This window comes from Suricata suricatta, chromosome 1 (genome assembly GCF_006229205.1).
Source record: "Suricata suricatta isolate VVHF042 chromosome 1, meerkat_22Aug2017_6uvM2_HiC, whole genome shotgun sequence".
In the NCBI taxonomy this organism is placed as follows: Eukaryota; Metazoa; Chordata; class Mammalia; order Carnivora; family Herpestidae; genus Suricata; species Suricata suricatta.
This window is the reverse complement of record NC_043700.1, coordinates 116,788,605-116,816,451: the sequence shown is the minus strand read 5'-3', so window position 1 is coordinate 116,816,451 and position 27,847 is coordinate 116,788,605. Positions and strand designations below refer to the sequence as shown.

General features: G+C 33.0%; 1 protein-coding gene across 1 annotated transcript in view; it reads right to left on the bottom strand.

Annotated features, from left to right (window-relative positions):
* STPG2 (sperm tail PG-rich repeat containing 2) overlaps window positions 1-27,847 on the bottom strand; it is a 446,153-nt gene that overhangs the window by 145,649 nt on the left and 272,657 nt on the right. The window contains exon 10 of the mRNA XM_029922541.1: window positions 19,977-20,092. Within this exon, the coding sequence (XP_029778401.1) occupies window positions 19,977-20,092 (116 nt within the window). The remainder of the gene's footprint in view (window positions 1-19,976; window positions 20,093-27,847) is intronic.

Genomic DNA, 27,847 nt, shown 5'->3' with positions numbered 1-27,847 from the left:
GGGGAAAAAAAACAGCATGTAATTTCTGTCCTTGATGGAATGTATTAAATAAGCAAACACCCCCAACAAGGAAAACAAGTACTACCATGTAAAAATATTAAAAAAAGAAAACCCTCTCACATGCATAAATGAAAGATTGCACACAAAGAACTCACATCTTTTCAAGCTTCAATAGTAAATATTCTGCTACTATGTATTAAATACTGCATGGTTTGCCCAAACTATGATGAAACCACATCATGAATCAATAAGTATTTTGGATTTTCTTTCATTATCTACTCAAAGTCAGGCCTACTGCACCTCTAAACATTTCATTAAATCCAATGATACAGCAAACACTCCCAAAATAAACTTAGATTGTATTGCAGTTTCACTTAACAGTATATAAAATGCTGTGTTGTGGCAGGTATCAACTATCCATTAGATACTGAATCAATTTTTCTTAAGCACTACTCACTGCTTGCTTTTCTTGAAGCTAGATCATTCTGAAAATTCCCTGTTAGACCTATGAGTGCAAACATATGGTATCTGTCCTTCTCTGCCTGACTTATTTCACTTAGCATGACACCCTCAAGGTCCATCCACGTTCCTACAAATGGCCAGATTTCATTCTTTCTCATTGCCATGTAGTACTCCATTGTGTGTACCATGTGTGGTTTTTAAATAATGCATGCAAAATATCATTTACACAAAGAACCTATTCAATCACTACCGATCTCTATTTTATGTTCTATAATTGCATAAATTAAGTGACATTTTCCAGAGAATTGTGCCTCATAAATCAATACATTTCAGACTTATTTGCAATTAGCAACTTTGACAGAACAGGCAAATCCTGCTATAAAAGCATTCTGTACATAAGAACTCTGTCAGTGGTAAATACCACTAGATGACTGCAAGGATGTCTATTATTATGTCTAAGCTTATAAGAAGATCTAACCAGTAGAAAAATCTTACTTACCATCAAATCCAAATCCAAAAGAATCAACAAAAAGTCTTTGCAAACTAGTAAGTGATTATAGAAAAGTTCCAAGATACAAAATTTGTAGACAAAAGCCAATTGCTTTCTTATATACAAAGAATGAACAATTGGAATTAAAAAATAAAAATATAATCTTATATACATAAGCACCCCAAAATATAAAATACTTAGAGGGAACCTAGGTGGCTCAGTCAGTTAAGCATCCAATTCTTCATTTCAGCTCAGGTCATGATCTCACAGTTGTGAGATCGAACCCCATGTTGGGCTCTGCACTGACAACATGGACCCTACTTGCGATTCTCTCTCTCTGCCCCTTCCACACTTGTTTTCTCTCTCTCTCTCTCTCTCAAAATAAATAAATAAACATTAAAAAATAATAGGAAAATAAAAATTATTTTTAAAAATATGAAATACTTAGGTATAAGTCTAACATATATCTATAAGATCTATATAAGGAAAACTACAAAATTCTGATGACAGAAATCAAAATTAATATAAATGAATGGAGAAATATTCCAAGGTAATCAAAAGAAGGCTCTGATATTACTTAAATGTCAAATCTTCCAAAATGATCTATAGATTCAATATATTCTCAATCAAAATCTCAGAAGGTTATTCTATGGATATCAAAAAACTGATAAAGTTTATATGGAAAGGCAAAAGACCAAGAATGGGTCTAATATGAAAGAACAAAATCATAGGATTAACACTACTTGACTGCAAGACTATAATGCTATAGTAATCAAGACACTATGATATTGGCAAAAGAAGAAATAGATCAATGAAACAGAATACAGAGCCCCAAATTAGACAAATGTAGTCTACTGATCTTGGATAAAGGAGCAAAGGCAATCCAAATCATGCTGAAACAGTAGACATCAACATGCAAATATACATATATATGTGATATTATATATTATATATAAATACACATTATATATTGAAGTATGTGTGTGTATGTGTGTGTATATACATATATATACATATATATATATATGTATATATATGTATATACACATACATACATACACAGAGAGAGGCCTTAAACCTTTTACAAAAACTAACTCAAAGTCAATTCCAGAATTCACATAAAACACAAAACCAATGTCTGGAAGATAATACAGGAGAAAAATCTAGGTGACCTTACATTTGGCAAGGATTTTAAAAGGTGAAACATTTATACCATCTGAAAGAAATCAGAGTATCAGCAATGATTTTAAATATAACATCAATAGAATAACCCATGAGAAAAACAATGCTAATTGGACTTCAATAAAAATTAAAAATTCTTTGTGAAAGCTACTGTGAAAGACAAACCATAAAGTGTGAAAAAAATATTTGTGAAAAACTTCTTATAAAGCTCTTGTATAAAAAACATACAAGGAAACCCAACAATGTATGCATGTATGTATGCATGTCTTTTGATGCATATTTATTTTTGAGACAGAGAGGCAAAGAGAGCACGAGCGAGCACGCACTAGTTGGGGAGAGGCAGAGACAAAGGGACACACAAAATCAGAAGCAGGCTCTGGGCTTGGAGCTGTCAACACAGAACACAAAGTGGGGGTCAAACCCAAAAACTTTGAGATCATGACCTGAGCCAAAGTCAGGTGCTCAACCAAATGAGGCACCCAGGCCCTCCAAGAAACCCAACAATTGTTTGAAAAATTACAGGGACACCTGGGTGGCTCAGTCAGTGTCTGACTTCAGCTCAGATCATGGTCTCACATAAGTTTGAGCCCTGTGTCCATGGTCTCTGTGCTGACAGCTCAGAGCCTGGAGCCAGCTTCAAATTCTGTATTTGTGTGTGTGTGTGTGTGTGTGTGTGTGTCTGTCCTTCTCCCACTCATGCTTTCTCTCTCTCTCTTTCTCTCTTTCTTAAAAATAAACATTCAAAAATTAAAATATTTAAAAAATTTTTAAGTATTTTATTTTCTAATAGTTTATTGTCATGCTAAAAGAATTAAGTATTTTAAAAATTACAAAATGGATAAAAAATCTGAAGAGACACTTCACCAAAGAATAGACAGATAAACAAATAAGTATATGAAAAGATACTCAAAATTATGTCATTAGGAAATTGCAAATTCAACAATGGGATATCACTACACATCTATTAGAATGGATAAAATTCAAAACACTAACAATATCAAATGTTAATGAGAATGTGGAGTAACAGGAATTCATCCATTGCTGGTGAAAATGAAAAATAATAGTCACTTTAGAAGTCAATTTAGCATTTTCTTACAAAACTAAATATAGTCCTACTTCATGATCCAGCAATCGTATTTCTATTTACCCAAATGAGTTAAAACTCATGACCGTCCAAAACCTACACACAAATGCTTTTAGCAACTTTATTCATACCTGACCAAAAATGCCAAAAGAAAGTACCTAAATCTATCTTTTGCACTGCGGGTAGAAATACAAACTGGTGAAGCCACTCTGGAAAACAGTATGGAGGTTCCTCAAAAAATGAAAAATAGAACTACCCTACAGTCCAGTAACTGCACTACTAGGTATTTATCCAAGGGATAGAGGTGTGCTGTTTCAAAGTGGCACATACTCCCCAATGTTTATAGCAGCACTATCAACAATAGTTGAAGTATGGAAAGAGCCCAAATGTCCATCGATGGATGGATGAATGGATAAAGAAGGTGTGATTGATATATATATACATATATATATATGTTTTATATATAAAAGATCAGTAATTACCCAGGAATCAAGAAGAATAGGTGGAGCACAGGGATTATATAAGGAAGTAAAACTATTCTGCATAATATCATAATGGTGGCACAGGACATTACACATTTTTAAAAACCACAGACCTGTACAATACAGAACACTGATGTAAGCTACGGACTTCAGTTAATACTAATGTGTTAGTACTGTTTCATCAGTTAGAACATATGAACCACACCTAGAAGATGTTCATAATAGCAAAAGCTATGTGAGATGGGGGAGGATATGTGGGAACTCTTTAACCTCAACACAATTTTTCTGTATCTAAACCTGCTCTAAAAAAATAAAAATATTTTTAAAAATATAAAGAACAAAGTCCTGGCTGATGGAGTACATACCATACAAAACTTAAAATAGTATTAGCGCAAACCGTATGAAACTGCCAATATTTAACCACTGTTGACTTAAAAAAGTTGTAATTTTATATGGTTCAACCTGAATTGTAGATGAAGTCAGATAGTGAGACTTGTTTCAGAAAAAGAATGGAAGAAAAAAACACACACTTCAAGTAACAGTAGTCACTATGCAAGCACTCCTTAAAAGTAAAAGTCCATCAAGTGCTCTCATGCCGTGGATAAAGTGCCTTGTCTGAAAATTGTTAATACTAGATTATTTCAAGTTTTCTTCTCCTTGTAATAGTTCTGTGTCCTCAAAACTGCTTTTCTTTTCTTTTTCTTTTTTGCCTTTATCTAATCAAAAAGCTTATCTCACATGTCTTTGATCTTTGTGTCCCATTCATTTTTTCTCTCCACTCCGTAGTGTCCACTCCTTAGGACACTAAAAGTTACGTAGAAGTCCTCTGGCAGGGGCGCTTGCGTGGTTCAGATGGGTAAGCATCTGAGTCTCAGGTTATGATCTCATGGTTTGGTTCATGAGTTGGAGCTTCGAGACAAGCATTGGGCTCTGTGCTAACAATGAGGAACCTGCTCGGGATTCTCTCTCTTGCCCCTCTCCTGCTTGCTCTCTTTTACTCTCTCAAAGAACAAATAAACTAAAAAAGAAAACAAAAACAAAAACAAAAAGAAGTTCTTGGTCATAGCTGGGCTTGTCAACCTAATCTTATGATGATATGGTTTAGTTATTTCATTAGGAAAACCTTGATGTCAGTACTTTTAAATTGCTTTTGTTTTTCATTCTTCCTTAGGCCTAATCTGTTCCCCAGAGCAAACTCTGACATTCTCCTGCCTAGAAGTTAGACTCCTGGATGCCACCCAAGAACTAAGCTGGGAGAAGGATGGCAGTCTAAAGATGCAGAAGTCACTTGCTCCCACCCCCTTTTTTGTATATTCTCTTCCACTTTTACTTTGGTGTTAAATCTACTGGTTGGCAAAAAAATATTTTTATTTCTTTGATGATTTTTAAGTTGTGATTTTTAAATACTGTTTAGTTAACTAAGGATCTTTTTTTCTCCAATAGATGAAACACATCAGAGTAGTAAATGCATTGCACTTAGTTTTATAAATTGATATTTATTTTCCTGTAAAATTATTTTATGTAATGAATTTTCCAAATGGAAATTTCCGTTTTTTCTCAAATTACATACTTAGCATTTTAATATGCTTTCTAATTTAAGTCCAGAATAAAGGGAACAAATGAAAGCAAAAACACAAAATCTTATGATTCGGGCCTTTTCCTTCGGCCTCTCTCTAAGGAATGGGAGAAGGATTTGGGGATAAAAATGCTTCTTAAAAATATCAGTAAAGACAAAGTCAGAATTAATAAGGTATCCTTTGAATGATGAATATTAACTAAACTTATTGTGGTAATAACTTCACAATATATGTAAATCAAACCACCATGTTGTATAGCCTAAACATATCTTGCATTGATGTATGTCAACTATTTCTCAACAAAATTGGGAAAAAAGGAATTTTTGAATATCTTTTAGCATGATTTTATCACACACACAAATTTGGCATATGTTGTGAAATTATTTTTTACTAAATCACGGTGTTTTTAATTATACACTTGTATTTTTTAAACCTCCAATTCAATTGTGAATGCTTAAACACTAAGCTACGCACATATACTTTACAATACCTAGCTTACTTCTTTGCATGCTATAGATGTTTGATGAAAAAATAAAGTTAGAGAGCATATTAAAGAATTAAATGAGGTAATGAATGTTTCAGGACCCTTTAAATCCCAAATTCTATGATCTAAAAGCAATCTTCATATGATATGTACAAAACCATGAGGTTGTTCAAGTTAGCAGTCTACTACTTCTTAGTTTAACTTGTAATCTTTTATTCAAATATTAGGATATAATTTGAACAAATATTCATGTAAGACCCAAATGAAGACAAATTTTAGTAAATTTCTAAATGTTACTTTAGCCAAATTATAATTATGAAAGTTAAAAATATGCTTGTTTATCTGCTACTTGTACCAAATTATTGAGAAGCATATATAAAATATAATTGGAGGAGTGCCTGGGTCGCTCAGTCAGTTAGGCGTCCGGCTTCTGCTCAGGTCATGATCTCGTAGTCTGTGGGTTCGAGCCCCGCATCAGGCTCTGTGCTGACAGCTCTGAGCCTGGAGCCTGCTTTGGATTCTGTGTCTCCCTCTCTCTCTGACCCTCCCCTACTCACAATGACACTCTCTCTTAAAAATAAATAAAACATTTTTAAAATTTAAGTATAATTGGAATTATAAGTAGTCATCAAAGATCTTAAATATAATTAAGTTCAATTAGGGCAAATGCACATTAAGAAAATAAAGGTATAAATATAAAAATGCTTAATTTCTAAAATAAAACCATTCAGAGTTTCTTGAAAATGCCAAGTTTTTAGTAAGATAAAATGAGAGGTACATCTAATAGGTATCAGATTATTTAAAAAAGAAAGCCACATATGTCCCTGATCTTCAGAAGTCAATAGAAATTATTAAATATATAGAAATGAAGGTAGTAATATTCTTATAGATTAGTGAAATGAATAAGGATTTAATATTACAGGATAAGTTGGAATCACATTTACTAATTTAATAAATAATTATAAAGTATTTATGATATACCAGGAAATATAATCTAAGATCTTTCTTTCACTCTGGACAGAGATCAGATATCACATACATATGATTTCTAGAGATTGATGAAAAAGAAATCAATCTTATCAACTCATCTATTTTCTGCTACAGAAATAAAATGTTATTTTATTTTTTTAATGTTTATTCAATTTTGAGAAAGAGAAAGAGAGAGAGAGTGCAAGCAAGGGAGGGGCACAGTAAGGGGGTTACACAGGATCCAAATGGGTTCCAGGCTAACAGCAGAGAGCTTGGTGTGGGACTCAAACTTGCCAACTGCAAGACCATAACCTGAGACTAAATCTGATGCTTAAGCAACCGAGCCACCCAGGCTCAGTGCCTGAGTGCACCATAAAATATGATTTTAAGGTTTGGATGCTTATTCATCCAGCAGTGAACACTATATTTATAAAAGGAGCTAAGTATGCTCCTCAATGTTGATTTTACTTTCCTAGTCAACCTTTTGGCCTCACAAAGGAAATAATACAACATTGAGAGAAAAGCATCTGAGAATTTAAAATAAATGACATAAAACTTTAGTATTCATAAAATGTTACATCCCTATCTTTCTCCTTATCATTAAGAAACTGATATTTTGAGCAATTATAAAGCAAGCAGTATGTGTCACACATAGAAAATCATACTATTTTAAACCGTCATTTATATGTGAATATAAATATATGCTTATTTATTACTGCAATGTTACTAACATCTCAGGTTTTGAGGGGGCTTAAAACTAATTTTATACTTCAAAGATATTTAAATCCATAAAGCAGTTACTGAAGAAATAGTATTGAATAGCATATTTAAAATATAGCATCCAATAATAAAGAATACAAAAATAGCACTTTATTTTTACAAGGTGAATATTGTCATCACCTTTTCCCTAGTAAATTAGAGTTATTGATTTTTTTTTACATTTTACAGACAACAGTTACTCAGAAATATATTTCAGACTCATGGTAATTAAGTTTGAGCTACCACATCAGACCCCATTCTAAAGGAATTAATGTTTCCTAGGACACAAAATGGACTACCTTACAAGATTTTAAGACCATTGATAGAGGAAGTAGCCAGGAGGTGGCCTCTTCTAGTCCTCGTGGCAAAAATCTGAATCTATTTGGGCCAGAAAGAACTACATATGACACATCAAGAGTATTAAATAGGTGTTCATATTCATATAAAAACCAAAGACCATTCTTGATTCCAGATGTGTAATTAGCAAAGTGATATGAATGGGCTCTTTGAAGGTCCAACATTTTTAATCTATGTGAGGAAACCAATCATTTCATCTATCTCTCCATAAAATATCTGGTGAGCAGAAAACCCACAGTGAGAGAAGAGTGAGTTTAGGGTACCTCAGCTTGTTAAAGCAACCCTGGATAAACAGGTGGCATTAATTTATTCATGTGGCTATTAATTTACATGATACCTTTAATATTTATTTTTTCCAAATTCTTCTAAAACTAAGGGGGAAAGGTGCAAAAAAGGAAAAAGGAACATCAAGGAAAATAATGTAACTTGGGACTCTGAAAACTGTGAATAAAAGATATATATTTTTGCAGCCATACCCTCTGTTTTTCCTGAGTAGAACTATTGAACAAAAGCATAAACAGGTCAATATCAATTGCCTCAGGAATGACTAGGTTAACATCAATGACAGAATGAGTAAAGATAAGACATTACTGTCCCAGATGCCAATATCCAGTCAGACTGTAATTAGTACAACAAGGCCAAGAAAAGGAACACACTGAGCCTTGAGGGGCATCATCCTTGGAACTGAGTGATATCAGGAGAAAAAGAGGGCCAGAGGGTGTATGCTTTGGCATTTGACAGTAAATTTTTTCTGACTGTCAAAGAGAACATGAGAATTATCTCTTTCTTGAAGAAGAAAATAGTTGATATTTCTAATGATTTTATTGTTGAGAATTCAAAGTCTGCTCTACATATTAATTTACTGATTCTCCTCTAACAATGATTCTAATCTACAACTAAACCTCAACTTATAAACAAGATGCTATGCTGGTGAACTAAAGTTTATATTTTAGGGAAAAAATAAAAATATGACGTATTACAATAACCAGAAATAAAATTTTGTAACTATTAATAAAATATCCCTTCCTTGGTTATAAACATGGTTAATTATCAATAAGCTAAAGTTGAAATACTACATTGAACAAATAATAAAACTTCCACATTGTAATCTGAAAAACAGAATAGAAAAACACATAACTTTCATTTTGGTAAGATATTTTCCTGCCTTCATAGATCAAACTTAAATTATGTCTCAGGCAAAAGTACTTTTTGGTAATAAAAATAGTGATGGCGTAAATAATTTTTAGCATATTGAAATACACCAAGAAATAACCCTATTTCAAGTTAAAAATAGATTACATGCATATGAAACTGGTTTCTTTCCACTCTATTCTTTATATTGTTACATTCAAGTCATCACCCTATGCTTCTGCGAAAACCCTATATTTCACTTTTCTTAACTGTAGTGCTCCATTGTCTATATAAAATATCACATGTAACTTTCCTGGGTGTAACAACATTTTACACAGGTTATTCTATAAGTACTATCTGTGTTAAATAAAGCAGCGACTTAGTACCTAAGAATTTGCGGCCATGGCAATTAGTATAGCCAGAGCTTGACTTTTTTTCTTGACAACATCACTTCAGAGGGGACAGAAACTGTGATTCTCTGCTCTTTATCTAAATTAATAACAGCTAAGGGTATTCTTTTGTTTAAAAACAGTGATTCTTAAACTTTTTTATTTTTGGTGGTGGGGGAGGGAAGTTAGTTTACTTTGAGAGTACTATGGAAACTATCTACAGAAAAGTACACAAATGCAAGAGCACACATTATTTTGCTTCTTTTAAAGGGATTCTGGACTTCATGAAAATTATTCATAATGTATAATCACTCAGAAAATCTTTCTAGGTTGGAACCAGTCTTTAAAATCCAAAGATTTATCTTTATTCCAATATAATAACTAGTAACATAATTAATCTGGAATTCTCTCAAGATACAGAACAGACCATACCTCTGACAGGCATCTCAAGGCCTAATATGATAAATTGAAAATAGATTTTTCAGGAAAGACCTTAACAAGTCTCCCCAAACTTACTAACTTAGGAAGTTCAAGGACTAACAAGAGCTCTGTAAGCAGACATGAAAGGAGAAAATTAAACAAAGGATATAGTCCATGGAGAGTCAGAGAACTTTGTTGGGAATGGCAAATGACAGGCAGCTTTTCAGCATTCATTTTGGGGTTTTAAGAAATGTGCCATGACCTTTAGAATTGAAGTGCAAACTGATTTCTAAAAGCAAAAATTTCAAATCTCATTTCCAAAGGATAAAAAATACTGTTTCACAAACTTTGAAACTTGAGTATAAAAGTAAGTTTTTAAAATAGAAGTTTAAAATAAATATAGTTTATAATTACAATCAAATATTTCCTACAAAGATAATATGAACATTTGGAAATAAATTTAGAAACTAACCTTCATCCAAAAACTATATAAATTGCTCAACTCTCAGCATCCTGTATTAGTAATGTATCCAGTAACAAAGGGAAAATAATATTTTTGAAATATTAAAAATTTTAAACTGGGTTTTGCTTCATTTATGTTAATATATAATAGTATACCTCTACTAAAAATCTTTAGTGTCTACATCTTTAGTGTCTAATTGTAGTTAAGAGGAGAAAACAAAAACTCTGTGTATTATTTAATATACTATGTAATCTAACATTGTCTATATGTCTAATGTCATACCATCTTTTATGTTATAGCATAACTGACTTAATAAAATCTTTACAAGGATATTTTATTCTCCAGTGTCTCTTGGAGTTTGCATGTATTGTGTGGCTAGTCCAAGTAGAAAATTCACATTATTCTCATATTTCATATAAAATGCTTTCTGAAGATTGCCTGACTCCATTTCATTGACAAAGATTTCATACCCCACAATTTTGTATCTTTTACTGATTCTCAATATAATAATTATTTTATTATAATTAAAACTGTTACATATTTTTCTCCTTACCATATTGCTATATAATATCTACCAAGTTCCACCAAAACTTGAGAAATTTCTGATAATAATAAAAGCCTCAATTGTCAGAATATAAGACAAAAATATACTAATATCAAGTTGAATGGAACTCATCTGAGACTAACAATTGATATCTAACATATTTTATCAAATAATAATGAACAAAATCCAGTGACTTGGAGATATTTATCTTTCCTTATATTTCATTTCTTCTGATTCAACTTATAAGACTTAAATAGTAAATTTCTGAATCTCCCTTCCAATGTACTTATTCTCCTTTTGAAAAATCCAGAGGACTGTTCTTCTTTATTACATTAGCAAGTCAGAACAAACAGACAAACACTAAAATATAAAAAACCTAGGAGCTAGTGAAAACAATGACAGCTTTTAATCTAGAACACAATTAGTTGCCTCTCCTCCAAGCCCAGTACAGAGCAAACAGGCTGAAAACCTCAGATCCCAAATTATCACTGAGGAGGGAAAGACTTAGACAAAACATCTGATTCAACTTCTCCTGGGGCTGCCTGAGGAGCTTTCATCTGCCTCATTTATCTCTGAGCATCAATATGATCCAGCACACTCTAGGCTGCCACGAAGAAAGGAAGCAGGTTGAACTAGCAAAAAGGGTTGAGAGGTCTTCAGAATCTCTGACTGCATTTAGTGCTGAGAGTCTTCTCCTATATGAGGCCCGTCCCAAGGACTAGGAGAAATGGTTGTTTGGTTTAATGTACAGACACCAAGACAGAGAATCGAGGAAAATGAAAAAACAGAGAAACAAAGGAACAAAATAAGTCTCCAGAAATTGACCCTAATGAAACAGAGATATATGATTTACCTGTCACACTATTCCAAATAACCAACATAAAGAAGCTCATCAAGATCAAAACAATGTATGAACAAAGTAAGAATTTCAACAAAGAGAAAGTATTAAAAATCACCAAAGAGAAATCAAGGAGCTCAAGGTGCAATCAAACTGAAAAATGCATTAGAATGCTTCAACATCATACTAGATCAAGCAGAAGATAGAAAAACAAACTCAAAGACAGCTTATTGGCAATTATTCAGTCAGAGAAGCAAAAAGAAAAAGGAAAAGGAATGAAGAAAGTTTAAGGGCCTCATGAAATATCTGCAAATGAATCAATATAGGCACTATACAAGTTCCACAAGACACAGAGAAAGGACCAGATAATTTATTCAAAGAAATAGTGGCTAAAAATGTCTCAGACTGGGAAGGAAATTGAAATCAAATTAAGGAAGCCCAAAAGATCCCTCCAAAAAATGGATCCAAAACATCCACAAGACATATCTTAATCAAACTGTCAAAAGTCAAACACAAAGAGAATTTTGAAAGCAGTAAGAGAAAAATGACTTGTCACACATACAAGTGAACCCTCACAAACTGTCAGCAGATTTTTCAGCAGAAACCTTACAAGCCAGAAGGGAGTGGGATGATAAATTCAAAGTGCTAGGAGAAAAAAATTATTGATATTTCAGTGGAAGAAAATGGTGATGTAGAACACAGCTTCCCTGTTTTCTCATAAATATCAATGATTGATCAGCTATCCATTAATAAAAATGTCTAGAGTCCACTTAAGAAATTTTAGCAAAACATTATAATCAAAAAAGCTGAGAATAATAGCACAAGAAGAGAAAAAGACAATTGAATTTTTCATATCTCCCAATTCCAAGAAGTAACTTCCCAGCAAGAAAGTATCACTCACCAAGAAAGAAAAAGCAGAGTGGGCGGCCAGCTTTGCCAGCCTCTTGGGGTATTGTGGGAGGGTCCTGCTTTGGTTTCACCCCACCCAGACCAACAAAACTAAAACATCTAGTGCTGGCTGGAAACAAGAAAGAAAAGCAGAGACTATTAGGATAAATGCAGGATAATCAATTGCAGTTCACAAAATCTGCTCTTCAGACAAACTCAGTAGATTGTACCACTGACAAAGCCAAAGGTCAGCACAGCTGCTGTGGATCTCCAACAGATCTCACCAGCTTTCCTCCCATGGGTATTTGAATTCACTGATGCCAGCCACTTGAGTCCCCTCTCATGTCCTCTGCTCTCCCAACTACCCCTGCTAGAGTCTGGGACCACACTGGCAATGATCCAAGGTACTGTGGCTGGAAAAGTATACGATACAAGCCACTTGAATCCCTCCCGGTTCCTTTCAGACTCTAGAAGACATGGCCATAGCCATTGTTGGCTTCTGGGCTTCTGCAGCTGCATGAGGACAAGATGCCAGCTTAGGCAACAGGAAACTATAAAATAGCCATAAAATAATTAATAAAGTGGCATTAGTAGTTCTTCTCTATTAGTATATAATATAGGTAAATGGATTAATTTTCCATGTAAAGGCATAGAATTGCAACATGGATTTTTTTTCCAAATATACAACTATATGGGTATTTCAGGCTTAAGGATTCATATAAGTCAAAAGGGAAGGGACAGAAAAAGATATTCTAGGCAAGCGGAAACTAAGAGAGCAAGAGTAGTTATACTTAAATAATAAAAAATAGACTTTAAGTCAAAAATGTAAAAGCAAAGAAAGCCATTATATAATCATAAAAAGATCAATTCATCAAGAAGATATAAGAACTGTAAATGTATATTTATACAATAGCAGAGTACCAAAATGTATTAAGCAAAACTAACATATCTGAAGAGAAATATAAATAATACAATAACAGTAGAGGACTTCAATCATCACTTTTAAAAATGGATAGATTATCCAGAGAGACAATATTCAATAAGGAAACATTGGACTTGAACTACACATTAGACCAAAAGGACCTAACAGGCATAAATGGAATATTCTATCCAATAGCAAAAAACAAACAAACAGCAATAAAACTACAGTCTCAAATGCACAAGAAACAGTTGCCAAGACAAAACATGCCTTAGCAAATATAAGGAGAAAATACAAAAAGGATATTTTTAACCCCAATGGTATGAAACTAGAAATCAATAAAAGGGGGAAAAAACTGAAATTTTCACAATATGTAGAAATTAACATACTCTTGAACAACGAATTAGTCAAAGAAGATATCAAATGAGAAGTCAAAAAATATTTTGAAACAAATGAAAATGGAAACACAACATACCAAAACTTATGAGATGTAGTAGAGGCAGTTCTAAGAGGAAAGTTTATACACTAAATGCTTCCATTAAGAAACAAACAAAAAAATCACAAATAAAAAATACCTTTACATCTCATGGAACTAGAAAAAGAACAAGTTAAGTCCAAAGTTAGCAGAAGGAAGAAGATAACAAAGATCAAACAGAAATAATTGAAATACAGACCAGAAAAACAAAAAAAATGAATGAAACATCAAATTTAGGGGTTTGTTTTTATAAAAAGAAAGGAAGAAAGAAAATTGACAAACCTTTAGCTAGACTGAGGAAAAAGAGACATCAATAAAAGCACAGATCAAAAAAGAGACATTACAACATCATATCCTGACATTCTGACGTGACAGAAACACACAGGATCATAAAGACTATTATGAACAATTATACACCAAAAACTGAATAACCTATAAGAAATGGATAAATTCCTAAAACATACAATCTACCAACAGTGAATTATGAAAAAATAGAAAATCTGAATAAACCTACAACTATAAAGAAGATTGGATCAGTAATCAAAAACCTCCATCAAAGGAAAACCTAGATGGATTCACTGGTAAATTCTACCTAAAATTTAAAGAATCAATGCCAATCCTTCTCAGAGTATTCCAAAAATTTGAAGAACAGATAACACTCTCTAACTCATTTTACAAGTCCAACATTATTCTGATACCAAAGCTAAATAGGGATGCTACAAGAAGAGAAAATTACAGGCCAACAAAATATTAGCACAACAAAATACTAGCACAATAAATTCAATAGAACCTTAAAAGGATCTTACATCATGATCAAGTGAGATTTATCTCTGGGATACTAGGATGGTTCAACACATATAAATCAATAAGTGTGATGTAACACATTAACAGAATAAGAGATAAAAATCATATGATCTTCTCAATACATGCAAATAAAACTCCACATTTGACAAAATCCAACATCCTTTCATGATAAAAACTCTCAACAAATTGGGTATAGAATGTATATACCTCAATATAATAAAGACTATATATGGCAGGCCTACAGTTAATATCATATTCAGTAGTAAAATGTTGAAAACTTTCTTGCTGATATCAAGAAGACGACAGGGGTGCTCACTCTACCCACACCTATTTAGCAGCATTGGAAGTCCTATCAAGATCAACTAGGCAAGAAAAAGTAATAAATGTTATTCAAATTGGAAAGGGAGCAGTAAAATTATCTGTTTACAGATGATATAATCTTATATATACAGAAAGTCCTAAAGGCGGCACAAATAAACTGTTAGAAATAATAAATGAACTCAGTAAAGTTACAGGATACAAAATGAACATACAAAAATCAGTTATGTTTTTATATGCTAATAATAAAGTATCAAAAAATCCCATTTATAATAGAATAAAAAATAATAAAATACTTAGAAATAAATGTGACCAATGAGGCTAAAGATCTGTTATACACTGAAAATTGTTAAGACAATGATGGAAAAACTTGAAGACACAAATAAATAGCAAGATATCCCATGTATACGAATTGGAAAAATTAATAATGTTAAAATATCTATTATACCTAAAGTGATCTATTGATTCAATGTAATCCCTATCAAAATCCCAAAGGCATTCTTCACAGAAATAGAAAACTTAGTCCTAAAATTTGTATGGAACCATGGAAGACCCCAAGTAGCCAAAGAAATCCAGAGAAAGAACAACAAAGCTGGACTCACACTTCCTAATTTCAAATATACTACAAAGCTATAGTAATTAAAACAGTAAGATTCTAGTATACAAAGAGACATATAGACAAAGGCAACAGAAGGGCCCAGAAATGAAATTTTGTATATATGATCAACTGACCTTTGATAAGGACACCAACAATACACAATGGGAAAAGGATATTGCCTTCTAATAAATGGTTTTAGGAAAACTGGAAAGCTACATACAAAATAATGAAATTGCAGCCTTATCTTATCCTATTCACGTACACACACACACACACACACACACACACACATGAATTAAAGACTTAAATTTAACACCTAAAACCATGAAACTCCTAAATCATAGGGGAAATGCTCTCTGACACTAGTATTTACAATAATTCTTTTGGATATGACACCACATGTAACCAAAATAAACTAGCGGAACCACATCAAACTGAAGAACCTCTCTACAGTAGAAGAAACAATAGAAAAATGAAAAGGCATACTATGGAATGGAAGAAAATATGTGCAAACCATCTATCTGATAAGTGGATAATATAAAAATATATAAGGAACTCATACAACTCAACAGAAAAAATACTTAAGTAAAAAAAATGGGCACAGGACTTGAATACACACTTTTTCAAAAAAATATATATACGTGGTCAATAGGTAGAAAACTGCTAACAATCCTCCTTATCAGGAAAATGCAAATCAAAGTTACAATTAGGTATCACCTCACGTCCCTTAGAATAGCTAACATCAAACAAGAGATAACAAATGTTGGTAACGATGTGGATAAAAGGGAATTTTGAGGCACTGTTGGTGGGGTATAATTTGGTACAACCTTAAGGAAAACAATATGGACATTCCTCAAAAATTAAAATTAGAAATATCATATCTAGCAATGCCACTTCTGGGTATATATCTGAAGGAAATAAATTAGACTCCTGTGCTCCCCGTCTCTGTGGCATTATTCACAGTAGTCAGGACAGAGGACTACTTAAGTATCTATCAAAGGAAGAATGGATAAAGTTGTGGTGTGTGTGAACAACAATGAAGTATCATTCCACCGTTAAAAAAAAAGAAGGAAATCCTGCCATTTCTGACAGCATGGATGGACCTTGAAAGCATTATGCTAAGTGAAATAAGTCAGAGAGAGAAAGATAAACATTGTATGTTCTCACTTATATGTGAAATCATAAACAGGCTAATTGATTGAGATGGAGTAAAATGATGGTTGCCAGAGGCTTGGGGGGTGGGGATAGAAAAATCAGAAAGAAATTGGGTAAAAGGTATAAGCTCTGGAGAGCTTGTGTACTGCATGGTGACTATAGTTAATAATATGATACGATTGCTAAGAGAATAAATCTTAACTATTATCATCACACACACAAAAATGGTAACCATGTGAAATAATGGCATCATTTACTGCTACCTCATCATGGCAATCATTTATAATACATACATATGTCAATTATATATGAACAAAGTAGAAAATTATATTAAAAATACTTGTATTATAGAATTTCAGTTAATTTCAGTAGAATTTGCTTTTTTAAAGAGACGTATATTTAAATTTTTCTGTAATATTTAAATGAAGGATTTTTAAAAGCTAAATTCATTTGTTTCTTCTATCTTGTTTTTAAATATTCTCATATAATAGTCAATTTTAAATTCCAGAAATAATGTGTTGCTTCATGTAATCCTTAAAAATGTTGGTGTTTAGTGAGAAGACATAGTCAACAAGAAAACATTAATCAGACAATAAAACCTTGTTGCTGTTTTGAAAGGACCGATACATATTCTTCTCACTAAGTTAATAAGTACATCTTTATACATGGATAAATATTAGTGATTTAATTATGGGAAGAAAATCTTAGAATTATCCATTTTGTTGATTTATACAATAAGCATTTATTACTATGTTCCTATATGCCCAATACTATGGTTGAAGCCCCAATAATATGAAAGTAAAGTCTTTCCCTTATAGAATTCCGAATCTGCTACTGAGAGTTCCTGGTTGAAACCGTGAGTTTTTGTAGGTTAACAAACCATCTAAAATAGCATACACGTTTTTTTACACAAGCGTATGTGCAAAATTTTCCCCTTAAGGGCCCCTAGCTTTCATTATATCTTTAAAAGGGTCAGTGATAGTGAACCAATAAATATCAAAAACTAGAAGGAGCAAAAAAGACAAACAGATTAGCTTGTTATTGAAATACAGTGAGTGATGTTCCAGTGACAATTCTGACCACACCCCTACTGAGAGAGAGAGAGAGAGAACACTAATTCTGCGTAGGAAACTCAGGGGACTGTTTATGTAAGAATAAAAATGGTAAGCAGACTTTGAAAATACGGCTGTGTAACTTAAGAGAGCTATTGTTAATAGATATTATTGTAAGTACCGCCTCCACTGAATAGGTTAGATCCAGCATGAACATGTGACACTGAAAACCTATAACTAATGATGGGACAGTTCATACACAAGTAAGTATTTTTCAAGTAGAATATAATATTGCAATCTTAAAACAATGCTATAAATTTCAAAAATCATCTTTTTCTGTAAAAAATTAAATTAAATTAAAATATTTAGGCAAACATGTTCTCAAGAGTTACCAACTTAAACTTATTAAAGTCAATAGAGGAAGACAGAAGTATCAAATTTAAAAGTAAGAACAAATAGTAATAAATGGACCTATAATTTACTGGCCTATCAGATTAAAAATAACTTCTTTAAAGGAACACTTTAAAGAAAGTTACTTTTTCAAAAATTTTGGAATTACTAAAGAAAACAAATGGTGTTGGGAAGAAAAATATATTACATACTCGATTCTCAATAGAAAAGTTATCTTGCAGTGCAGTAATATATATATATGTGTATGTATGTATATATATGTGTATATATATGTGTGTATGTGTGTGTATATATATGTATATTCAGACAATACCTGAATAAACATCATTATCAAACCCATAAATGTTTTCTTTCAGCGTAGAAATACAATGAAGAAGTATAGATATAATTTCTAAAATCTTAATGAAAGAAAAAGAAAGAATATCTTTAAATACTAGAAAGACTAGTAGATACATTTTCTATGACAAATGTATCACAAAATAAAAGGATATCATTACATTTACTGACATTATTATTTGTAAATATCACTAAAATCAGTTTTTAAAAGTAGGAGAGAAGTGTTCAGCTAAAGATTTAATATGATAACATATCAGACTATGAACAGGTATACCATCTAATTTATCAAAACTGATAGCTTACTGATCAACACTTTAAGAACCTTCCTCACTGTGCCTAATAACCCAATATAAACAAGTCATAAACTTTGCCCAATCCCAACCAGTTCCCCGTTTGTAAGACCTGTCTTACATCACACAGTCCAGGTCCTAAAACACCCAAAGTCCTTTGATTTGTACCTCCTGAAATATTATTAAGACTGTTTAGCAGATTCTCCCTTTCTAAAGTAAATAGAATTAGTATTGCTTAATCAGTAGGAATTAGCAACGGTCTTCTGGGGAAATCAACAGTCAACAAATAAAACAACAACTCTTTCATTATTCATTTTCTTTTCTTTTTCTTTTTTTCCCCGATGTTGTATTATGAATCTACTTTGACAGAAGGCCAAAAAATGATTTAGATCATGACATTTTAAATAAGTAGAAAAGCATACATTCAATAAAAATGAATTTGTCATTAACTAACCCAAAAAGCTATATTCACCATGGTTTGCCCTGAGTATTAACTCTTAAATTACTTGCTATAAGCCACCATAAAATATTTCACTTTTAATAGTAGAGTGCAAATGGGGGACCCATTAATCCTAGGTGGGGAATTAAGGCCAATACTGAACACAGTTTTAAAAATTTTAAGGTTTATTTTAGTGTCCTTGTAATCAGAAGGCCCACAGCTTAAAAGACTCAGCTTCTATACTTGTTAAAAGAAGATAAAAGTTCCATACCTGATTCTACTGGATCAACAGGGCTATCTTCTGAGCCTTCTAAAAAATTCATGATTGCAATAATACTTGGATATTTCTATTCGTATATGTAAATGACTCAGTCTTTAAAGTTTAAGGGATGTAAAAAATTACGTGTGTGTGTGTGTGTGTGTGTGTGTGTGTGTGTGCGCTTACTGGACATTTATAGATAAATTGACAAACAATTCTTTATTCAGTGTTTAAAAACTGTCAGAATATATTTTTAAAAATGCCTTCCTTAGCCAGAAGATTTTAATAGCCAGTAATATGAATAAAATATATAGAAAGGACTTCAATGTAGATATTTTCAGTGCTTTCTTGAAATTATTCTATTTTTGTTTACAGATAAAAGAAAATTATCATTGACAAACCTCATATGTGGCTGGACCAGGAGTAATCTCTTTGGAATCTTTAAAACGCTTTGATGACTTAACAAATAAGGGTATGGAGCAAGATTTCCTTAAAACAGGATTGTATGCTGCAGGCCCTAAAAGAAAACAAGTATAGAAAATAATAAAAATATGTTAAAATTATTAATTTGGGTCATGTAATTATTATTCTTAGATTCATGCTCTTAACATATATTTTAGCATCAAGCAATCTTGGACTCATTCTTTTTGAATGCTTAAGATCATTCAGGTTAGGGCTTTGAAATATAATAAGCACCAAAAAAGTGATATTTGTTTATCTAATAATTAAATGTAATATAGAAGTACTTTCCCAAAAAAGTAAATAGTACCCCCTCTAGATACATATACGTCATGAAAAAAAAGATACTTAACTTCTTTATTTCCTAAAAATGCATCTATATGCTCAGTGAAGATGTAGGGCTTGAAATGCATTTGGAAATATGAATAAGACTTAAAGAAGCAAAAAGGTAGTTTAACAGCATTCTGGGCACTAAACAATAAATAGAAGCCAAGATACAAAGATGGAATTCACATGAAACAATTAGATGTAATAAACAGACTGGTTGAATGGAATGGGGCCTAATCCTAAATGAGGATTTTGTACTAAAGCCATTAGGTTTCAAACTGTATTATAAAATGTCCCAGAATTCCAGAGAAATGCCCAGAAAAAATATGTAAGTGAAGTCCAAGTAAAGGAGTATGAATTATTTTCATTCAAAATCTCTTTAGATTTACTCTTCTTATGTGGTATATATATACAATGGAGTATTACATGGCAATGAGAAAGAATGAAATATTGCCATTTGTAGGAAAGTGAATGGACCTCAATGGTGTCATACTAAGTGAAATAAGTCAGGCGGAGAAGGACAGATACCATATGTTTGCACTCATAGGTCTAACAGGAGAACAAGAGAAACCTAATGGAGGACCAGGGGGAGGAGAAGAGGGAAAGAGAGTTGGGGAGAGAGAGGGATGCAAAACTTGAGAGACTATTGAATGCTGAAAATGAACTGAGGGTTGAAGGGGAAGGGGGATGGGGGGAAAGAGGTGGTGGTGATGGAGGAGGGCACTTGTGGGGAAGAGCACTGGGTGTTGTATGCAAACCAATTTGACAATAAAATATTAAAAAAAAAGATTCACTCTTCTTTATTTGAGTCCCAGGTAAAAAAAAAAGTTAAATAAAATTGTCTAAGAATTTTTTTAATAAGAATTTGGAAACTACTTCCACAGGTAGTGGGTAGCTCTTAAAGGTTTTAGAGTAAAGGCAATTCCTGAAGAAAGAGGTAGTTTAAGAAATAAACTTGAGCAGTACCTTATAGGATGGCATGACTTGGTTTGTTTTAAGTACACTAAGGGGATTACTAACATTGGTAAGGAAAAGGAAGAACAACTCCAATATTTTCTACAAGATGCAACAAATAGTATGTATAGTGTCTGGAAGAAGATAAAAATGAACAATGGCCAATAAAAAGGCAATACTGTGGGGTGCCTAGGTGGCTGGGTCACTTAAGCATTAAACTCTTGATCTCAGTTCAAGTCATGATCTCACAGTTTGTGATTTCAAGCCCCACATCAGGTTCTCTGCTATCAGTGCAGAGCCAGCTTCGGATCTTCTGTCGATGGCTCATTCGCTCATGCTCGCTCTCTCTCTCTCTCTCTCTCTCTCTCTCTCTCTCTCTCTCTCTCTCCCTCACTTTCTCCCTCACCCCAAAATAAGGAAATATTGTGACCAAAAAAAAAAAAAAAACCTCAACAGAAAGATACCATTGAAGAGGAACATCATGTGTTTGGTTTTGAACCAGTTATGTTTGAAAAGATAGCAGGATATCCAGTAGAAATGTTCAGAAGACAAGTGAAGATACACAACTGAAGCTCATGAGAAAGCTGTCCTGAAGAAAAGGAAAGGAGTTCATGTAGAGGCAACAGTTGCAATAGTTGAGGTATCTCTAAATGAAAGAGCATGGAGAGAGAAAAATAAATAATTGAGGACTGAAATTTGGGGGTGCTGCATGTAGGAAGAGAGGAGAAGAATCAAAGAAGGAAATAGTCTAGTGAGTAGAATATGGCTAATACAACATCATAGAAAATAGGGAGAGTTTTTTCATTTCTCCATCTACATGTTAACTGAAATGTATTGAGTGTTTGTCATTTGTCAAGCCTGTATTTCCATAGAGTGTTAGAGGCCTACTATATCAAATGTTTCAAGAGACTTCACAGAGAAGTCACCATGGAGCAAGTAGAAGAGTGGTGATGAATGAAACTAAATTAGAGGGCATTAAAGAGATAATGGGGGAAGAGGAAACAAAACATGAGCACAGAATACTAACAATAAAGATAAACGGTAAAATAGATATAAAAATATTAATACTACAAATGCAGTTAAAAACCAACTATTTTGAAGAACAGATTCCTGCAGACGTTTTCAAATCTAAAATATTTTAGAATTGATAAATTCACATGAAACCTTTTTAAGGCTTTAGCTTCATTGACTAGGACACTTCAAACTTCACAATTAGAGATGACATTTGGCTCTAGTTCAATCGCTCTAAAGTCAATTCAATTCATAGGATAGATATCCAAAATTATAAAGCCCTTGTGGGAAGCTGGTATGAACAGAAGGATTGTGGCCTCCTGTCCTATTCATATGTTAAAACCCCAGTCTCCAACATGATGGTATTTGGAGATGAGGCCTTCAGTAGGTACTTAGGTCACAAGAGTGCAGCCCTCCTGATGGGATTACTGGTCTTATGAGAAAAGACAAGAGAGAATTTATTTTTTCTCTCTGTCTCTTCTGTCTATGCAGATGTCTATCTGCAAACCAGAAGGAAGGCTCTCACTAGGAATGAAATGTATTTCTGGCATTTTGACTTTGGAGTTCCCAGGCTCAAGCAACTATGAAAAATAGGCTTGTACTGTTTAAGCTGGTCAGTCTATGGTATTTTTGTTATAGCAGTCAGAATTGACTAAGACAGAAGACAGAAGATAAAGTGTATTGATCTGCCAAAAGACAAATGTTGTAGCAACACTTTGGAATAATATAATTTCTGTTATAGTGCAGAAAAACAATATACATAGACATATATAATATCTTTAAAAATAAACATATACAAACTAAACTACACTGGGAGAACGTGTCAGTTACTGCAGTATCCAGAAAAGAACACAAACTTATTATCAGGAACTGGATGCATGGTTCTACAGTCAATTAATTAAAACTTACAACTTTAACCATAAAGATGTATAAAGGTTAATGCAACAGATAAGACTATAAAGCAAACAGTTTGGTTTACTGTTGTATCAGTAAATTTCTTTTTCAACTATGACGTGAAATACAGTCTATTCCTGGTCCTTACCAGCATGCTACAGCAACTGATAAGTATTTACCTTTACGGTTATAAATCATTAAAAGAAAAGAAAATATTCAAATGTAGTTTTAGTGGGTATCCTTTTATTGGAAGTCCTTTGAGAAGCATTAAGTAAAGCCAAACTCTCAATATGCATCTTACTACAGTTTAGCACTTAGCTTGCTTTAAACTACAGACCATTAAAAAAAACGGGGGGTGTCTATTGTACTTGATCTTAAAATATATTTCCAATTATATATGTTACTGCTTATATGATACAGGTCAAAGATTTACATTGCTTCACCAGCTCTGATTCACAGCTGGATTATGCAGAAATTATCTTCTATTTATTTATCAAAATGCCACATTTTAATTATAGGTCATGGAAGAAGAAAACTTCTCATTCCAAATCAAACATCTATGAAAAGTCTGCCTGAATCATGACTATTATATAATGGGAAATTCAAGAGCAGGTGATTCTTATAATTACATATTTTCCAGCCCTATGCCAGCTTACTCTCTATGAAATGTCAACCAGTGCTACAGGGCAAAAATGGGAGAGAGCAGGAACAATGGGTAATTTAAAATAAAAATCATTTTGGCACATTAGAGTGGACTCAGAAATAACTACTTCTATAAATAAAGCTACAAAACCTCCGATTAAAAATGGCTGTCTTCATAACAAGCTAAAGTTTAAAAATCACGTATTCAATATTACTTATGAATACTAAGTTGTTTTTTCATATGAAGCTGAAAGAAAACTACTAAAGGTAAATAATCCATGTGTGAGCATATCTTTAGGAATTAAAAAGCATCTAGGAAATTATTCATTAAAATGAAATGGCTTTAAAATGTCATTTAGAAGCACCTGGATGGCTCAGTTGGTTAAGCATCCGGCTCTGGCTCAGGTCATGATCTCACGGTTCATGGGTTTGAGCCCCACCTCAGGCTCTGTGCTGACAGCTAGCTCAGAGCCCAGAGCCTGCTTCAGATTCTGTGTATCCCTCTCTCTCTGACCCTCCCCTGCTCGCACTGTCTCTCTCTGTCCCTCAAAAAATAAATTAAAAAATTAAAATATCATTTAGAGAGTTTAGTTTTTATGAAACATTTTCTTATGCTGATTTTATTCTTCAGCTCTATGAATGAAATAATAGTTAAAACAAAAGATTAGGACACAAGGAACTATTATTATCAATGTCAAAGCGACATTTGGTACAAAGCTCTTCTCCTGCTTCTAAGATTCGATTTGATTAAATGGCACTCCAGATTATGACCAAACAACTGGAGTCTATTAATTGAGCTTATAGGTGATGAGAAAAAAACAGAAGAGTCTCAATAATGCATAAACTTTTAACCAAAAGTCCACATATGTTTTACCATCCTGTTAAGATCTCTGTTCAAAACCCAGATGGGAATTATGTGTTTTAAGAAATAAGATCCTTGGGTGCCTGGGTGGCTCAGTCGCTTAAGCAACCAATTTCTGTTCAGGTCTTGATCTTATGGTTCTTAAGTTCGAGCCCCACAGTAGGCTCTGTGCTGACAGCTCAGAGCCTGAAGCCTGCTTCAGATTCTGTGTCTCCCTCTCTCTGCCCCTCCCTGCTCGTGCTATCTCTCTTAAAAATATATAAACATTAAAAAAAAATAAAGAAAGAAGATCTTGAATACTTAAGAATGATATCTTAAAATTACTATAGCGTATCTAAGAATTTTTGCCAACACACTCCCTAAGAAATGCTCTATCATAGAGGTGCCTGGTGGCTCAGTCGGTTGAGTGGCGGGCTTCAGCTCAGGTCATGATCTCACGGTTAGTGGGTTTGAGGCAGGCGTCGAGCTCTGTGCTGACAGCTCAGAGCCTGGAGCCTGCTTCGGATGCTGTGTCTCCCTCTCTCTCTGACCTACCCCGCTCACGCTGTCTCTCTCTGTCTCTCAAAAAACAAAACAAAACAAAACAAAAAAAACAGCATTTAAAAAAAAAGTTCTATTGTAATGAACTCCAGCCTAAGAAGACTAAGTACTGAATCAACTGGAGTCTACCTAAATTGTCCACCTGTTAAAACATGTGTTCCTAGCAGTGCTTAAGCAGTAGTGCTGTCACTGTTAGGACATATAAATACAAAATCAGATAGATTGGCTTGACTAAAATATATCTTCTGACAAAAAAGTCTGTTTATCCATGTACCTCTAAATGCACTCTTATGAAATTCTTCCCAAAATGTGCATCCATAAGCCCTATCAAATGAAATCTTCAAGCTGATTCTGTAAAAAATATATTTTCACTCTCTAATAATATAAGTACATTATACAAATTTCATACACAAATTTGAATGGCTTTCATGAGTCTTGAATATGTATGTATAATACACTTTCTGTGTGAATTATAGGAGCCAACTGGTAAGAAAGATGATCATCTTTCATCTTCCACCACTTTGAGTAAGTGGCATATGAAAGTGTAACACATGAGTGATTCTTATTGATAAATGAACAAAGTTATCAAATAATCAACAAAATACAAGTTATTTTCAAGGCATATAAAATACCTCACAACCACCCTGGCAAAGTAGCAAATTTTTCTCTCATAACTGAATTTTGCTTTTTACATTCTGCTGTTCATATTTAAACATTTGGAGCCAGAATGCCAAGAAAATTATCTAAGCAAAAAAGTAGAGTAAGTCTCAACGTGTATTCCAAGTCCCCTTATATCACTATCATTATTTTAACACTCAAAGCTGAATTAGGAAGGTATTCCCCTGTAGACTGCCAGGTATCTCCATGAATATTATATGTAAAATGCAGGATAATGTTACATATCTTTGTAACGTACATCAGGTCATAGGATAAGTGATGAGGAATTCTTCATATAGAAATGCCAAATTTATTTTGAACATTTGATTAATAGTAAGCTAAGTTCTTTAAGAAATATATAATAAATAAATATTGATTTAAAAAATTTAATTGGCAAATAATTACCATTTTAAAATGTAATTATTTGACATTTTTTAAGTTACTAAAAAATGTTATATTCCCAAGTGTTTGGATTTGAATCTCTCTGAATAGCTGTGCTGTGATGAAACTAGACTCACAGAGTTTAGCATTCTCTGAAAGAAGAGCCTACGTGATTAATATAGTGACAACCAATTAAACAAAGGTTAATATATTCATTGATACCTTAAATGAAGAAATTTCCACACCTTAAAACAAACACATTTTATAGATTAAGTAAAAGATACAGTGGTTCTTATGCTTTGATGTACAAATGTTTTATTTACATTCATCAAAGAGCAAACAAAAACTATTAGGTTAAACATATCCTAATATCCTAGGAAGCTTCTTGCTCCTTTTCCATAAACTTAAATCTATGCCTAGAATTAAATCTAGATAAGATATTTTTTTCTTCACCTTCCCAGTGTTTTCCTGTTCACTCTGCTTCGGTGATCATGTAATGTAAATATTCTCTAATGCTGTGCCCATAACTTCCTGGAATAATAATATCAGGCAGAATTCTTCCCTTGTAAGCCTTCTCATCAACTATCACTAGTTAATTTTTACCAAGACAAATAACAGAGAGATTGGTTTATCTTAACAGATAAATAGTAAATGGTTTCCTCCTTCTGGCTTCAATGTCCATGACCCACCACATTGGTTCACAACTCCCCTAGCTTCAGATGTGTTCTTCCTCTGGCCTCTGGCTGAACTTGTTCTATAGCTTGATATATCAAGACGGAAAAACAAAGAGGATCATATTCAGCACTGTATATTTTAATCCTTTCCAAAGTGTAGTTCATGGACCACAGCCATCAGAATAACCCAGATTAGTGTCAGGCTGTAGATTCCTTAGATTCATGCCAAAATAATAAAATCATATTCTCTGAAAATGGAACCAAGAAAACACAATTTTAACAAAACCCATTTCTTTATACCTTTTAACTATAATTTAACATGTAGCTATTAGTAAATATATCTACACATTAACTTTTTTCCCTCAAAAAAATCTCAAGAATTATTTATCCAGAGCAAAAACCATCTGAAATTATGGATGAAACTATCATGCCTCCAGAATGTATCTGAATCTCTCACGCCCCAGGGCCTGCTTATGGTAGAGCTTCAATCAGTGCCTACGGAGCTGAACTGAGCCAAATCAGAGAAAGAAGAGTCTGTTTATAAGTCAACTAGAATCTACTCCTGAGACTTTAAGCATTTCAGTTATGTTCTTTTCATTTTAATTTCTTCTCTAGTAATTGTCCATGGAAAAATGGATACCTGAAAGTTCTATTTCTATTTATACTGTGAAAATTATATTTAGATGATATATCACATAGATATTTGTAAATACAGTTACAATAATCACTGCCTGAGAGACTAGTAGGAGACTGGCAGTATTAAGATAGGAAAGAGACTTACTTTTTAGGGTACATCCTTTAACAGGTTATGAATTCTGTTATGGCCATGTCGCACTATTTCAACTTTGGGCCAAATGTGCAAAACTTATTT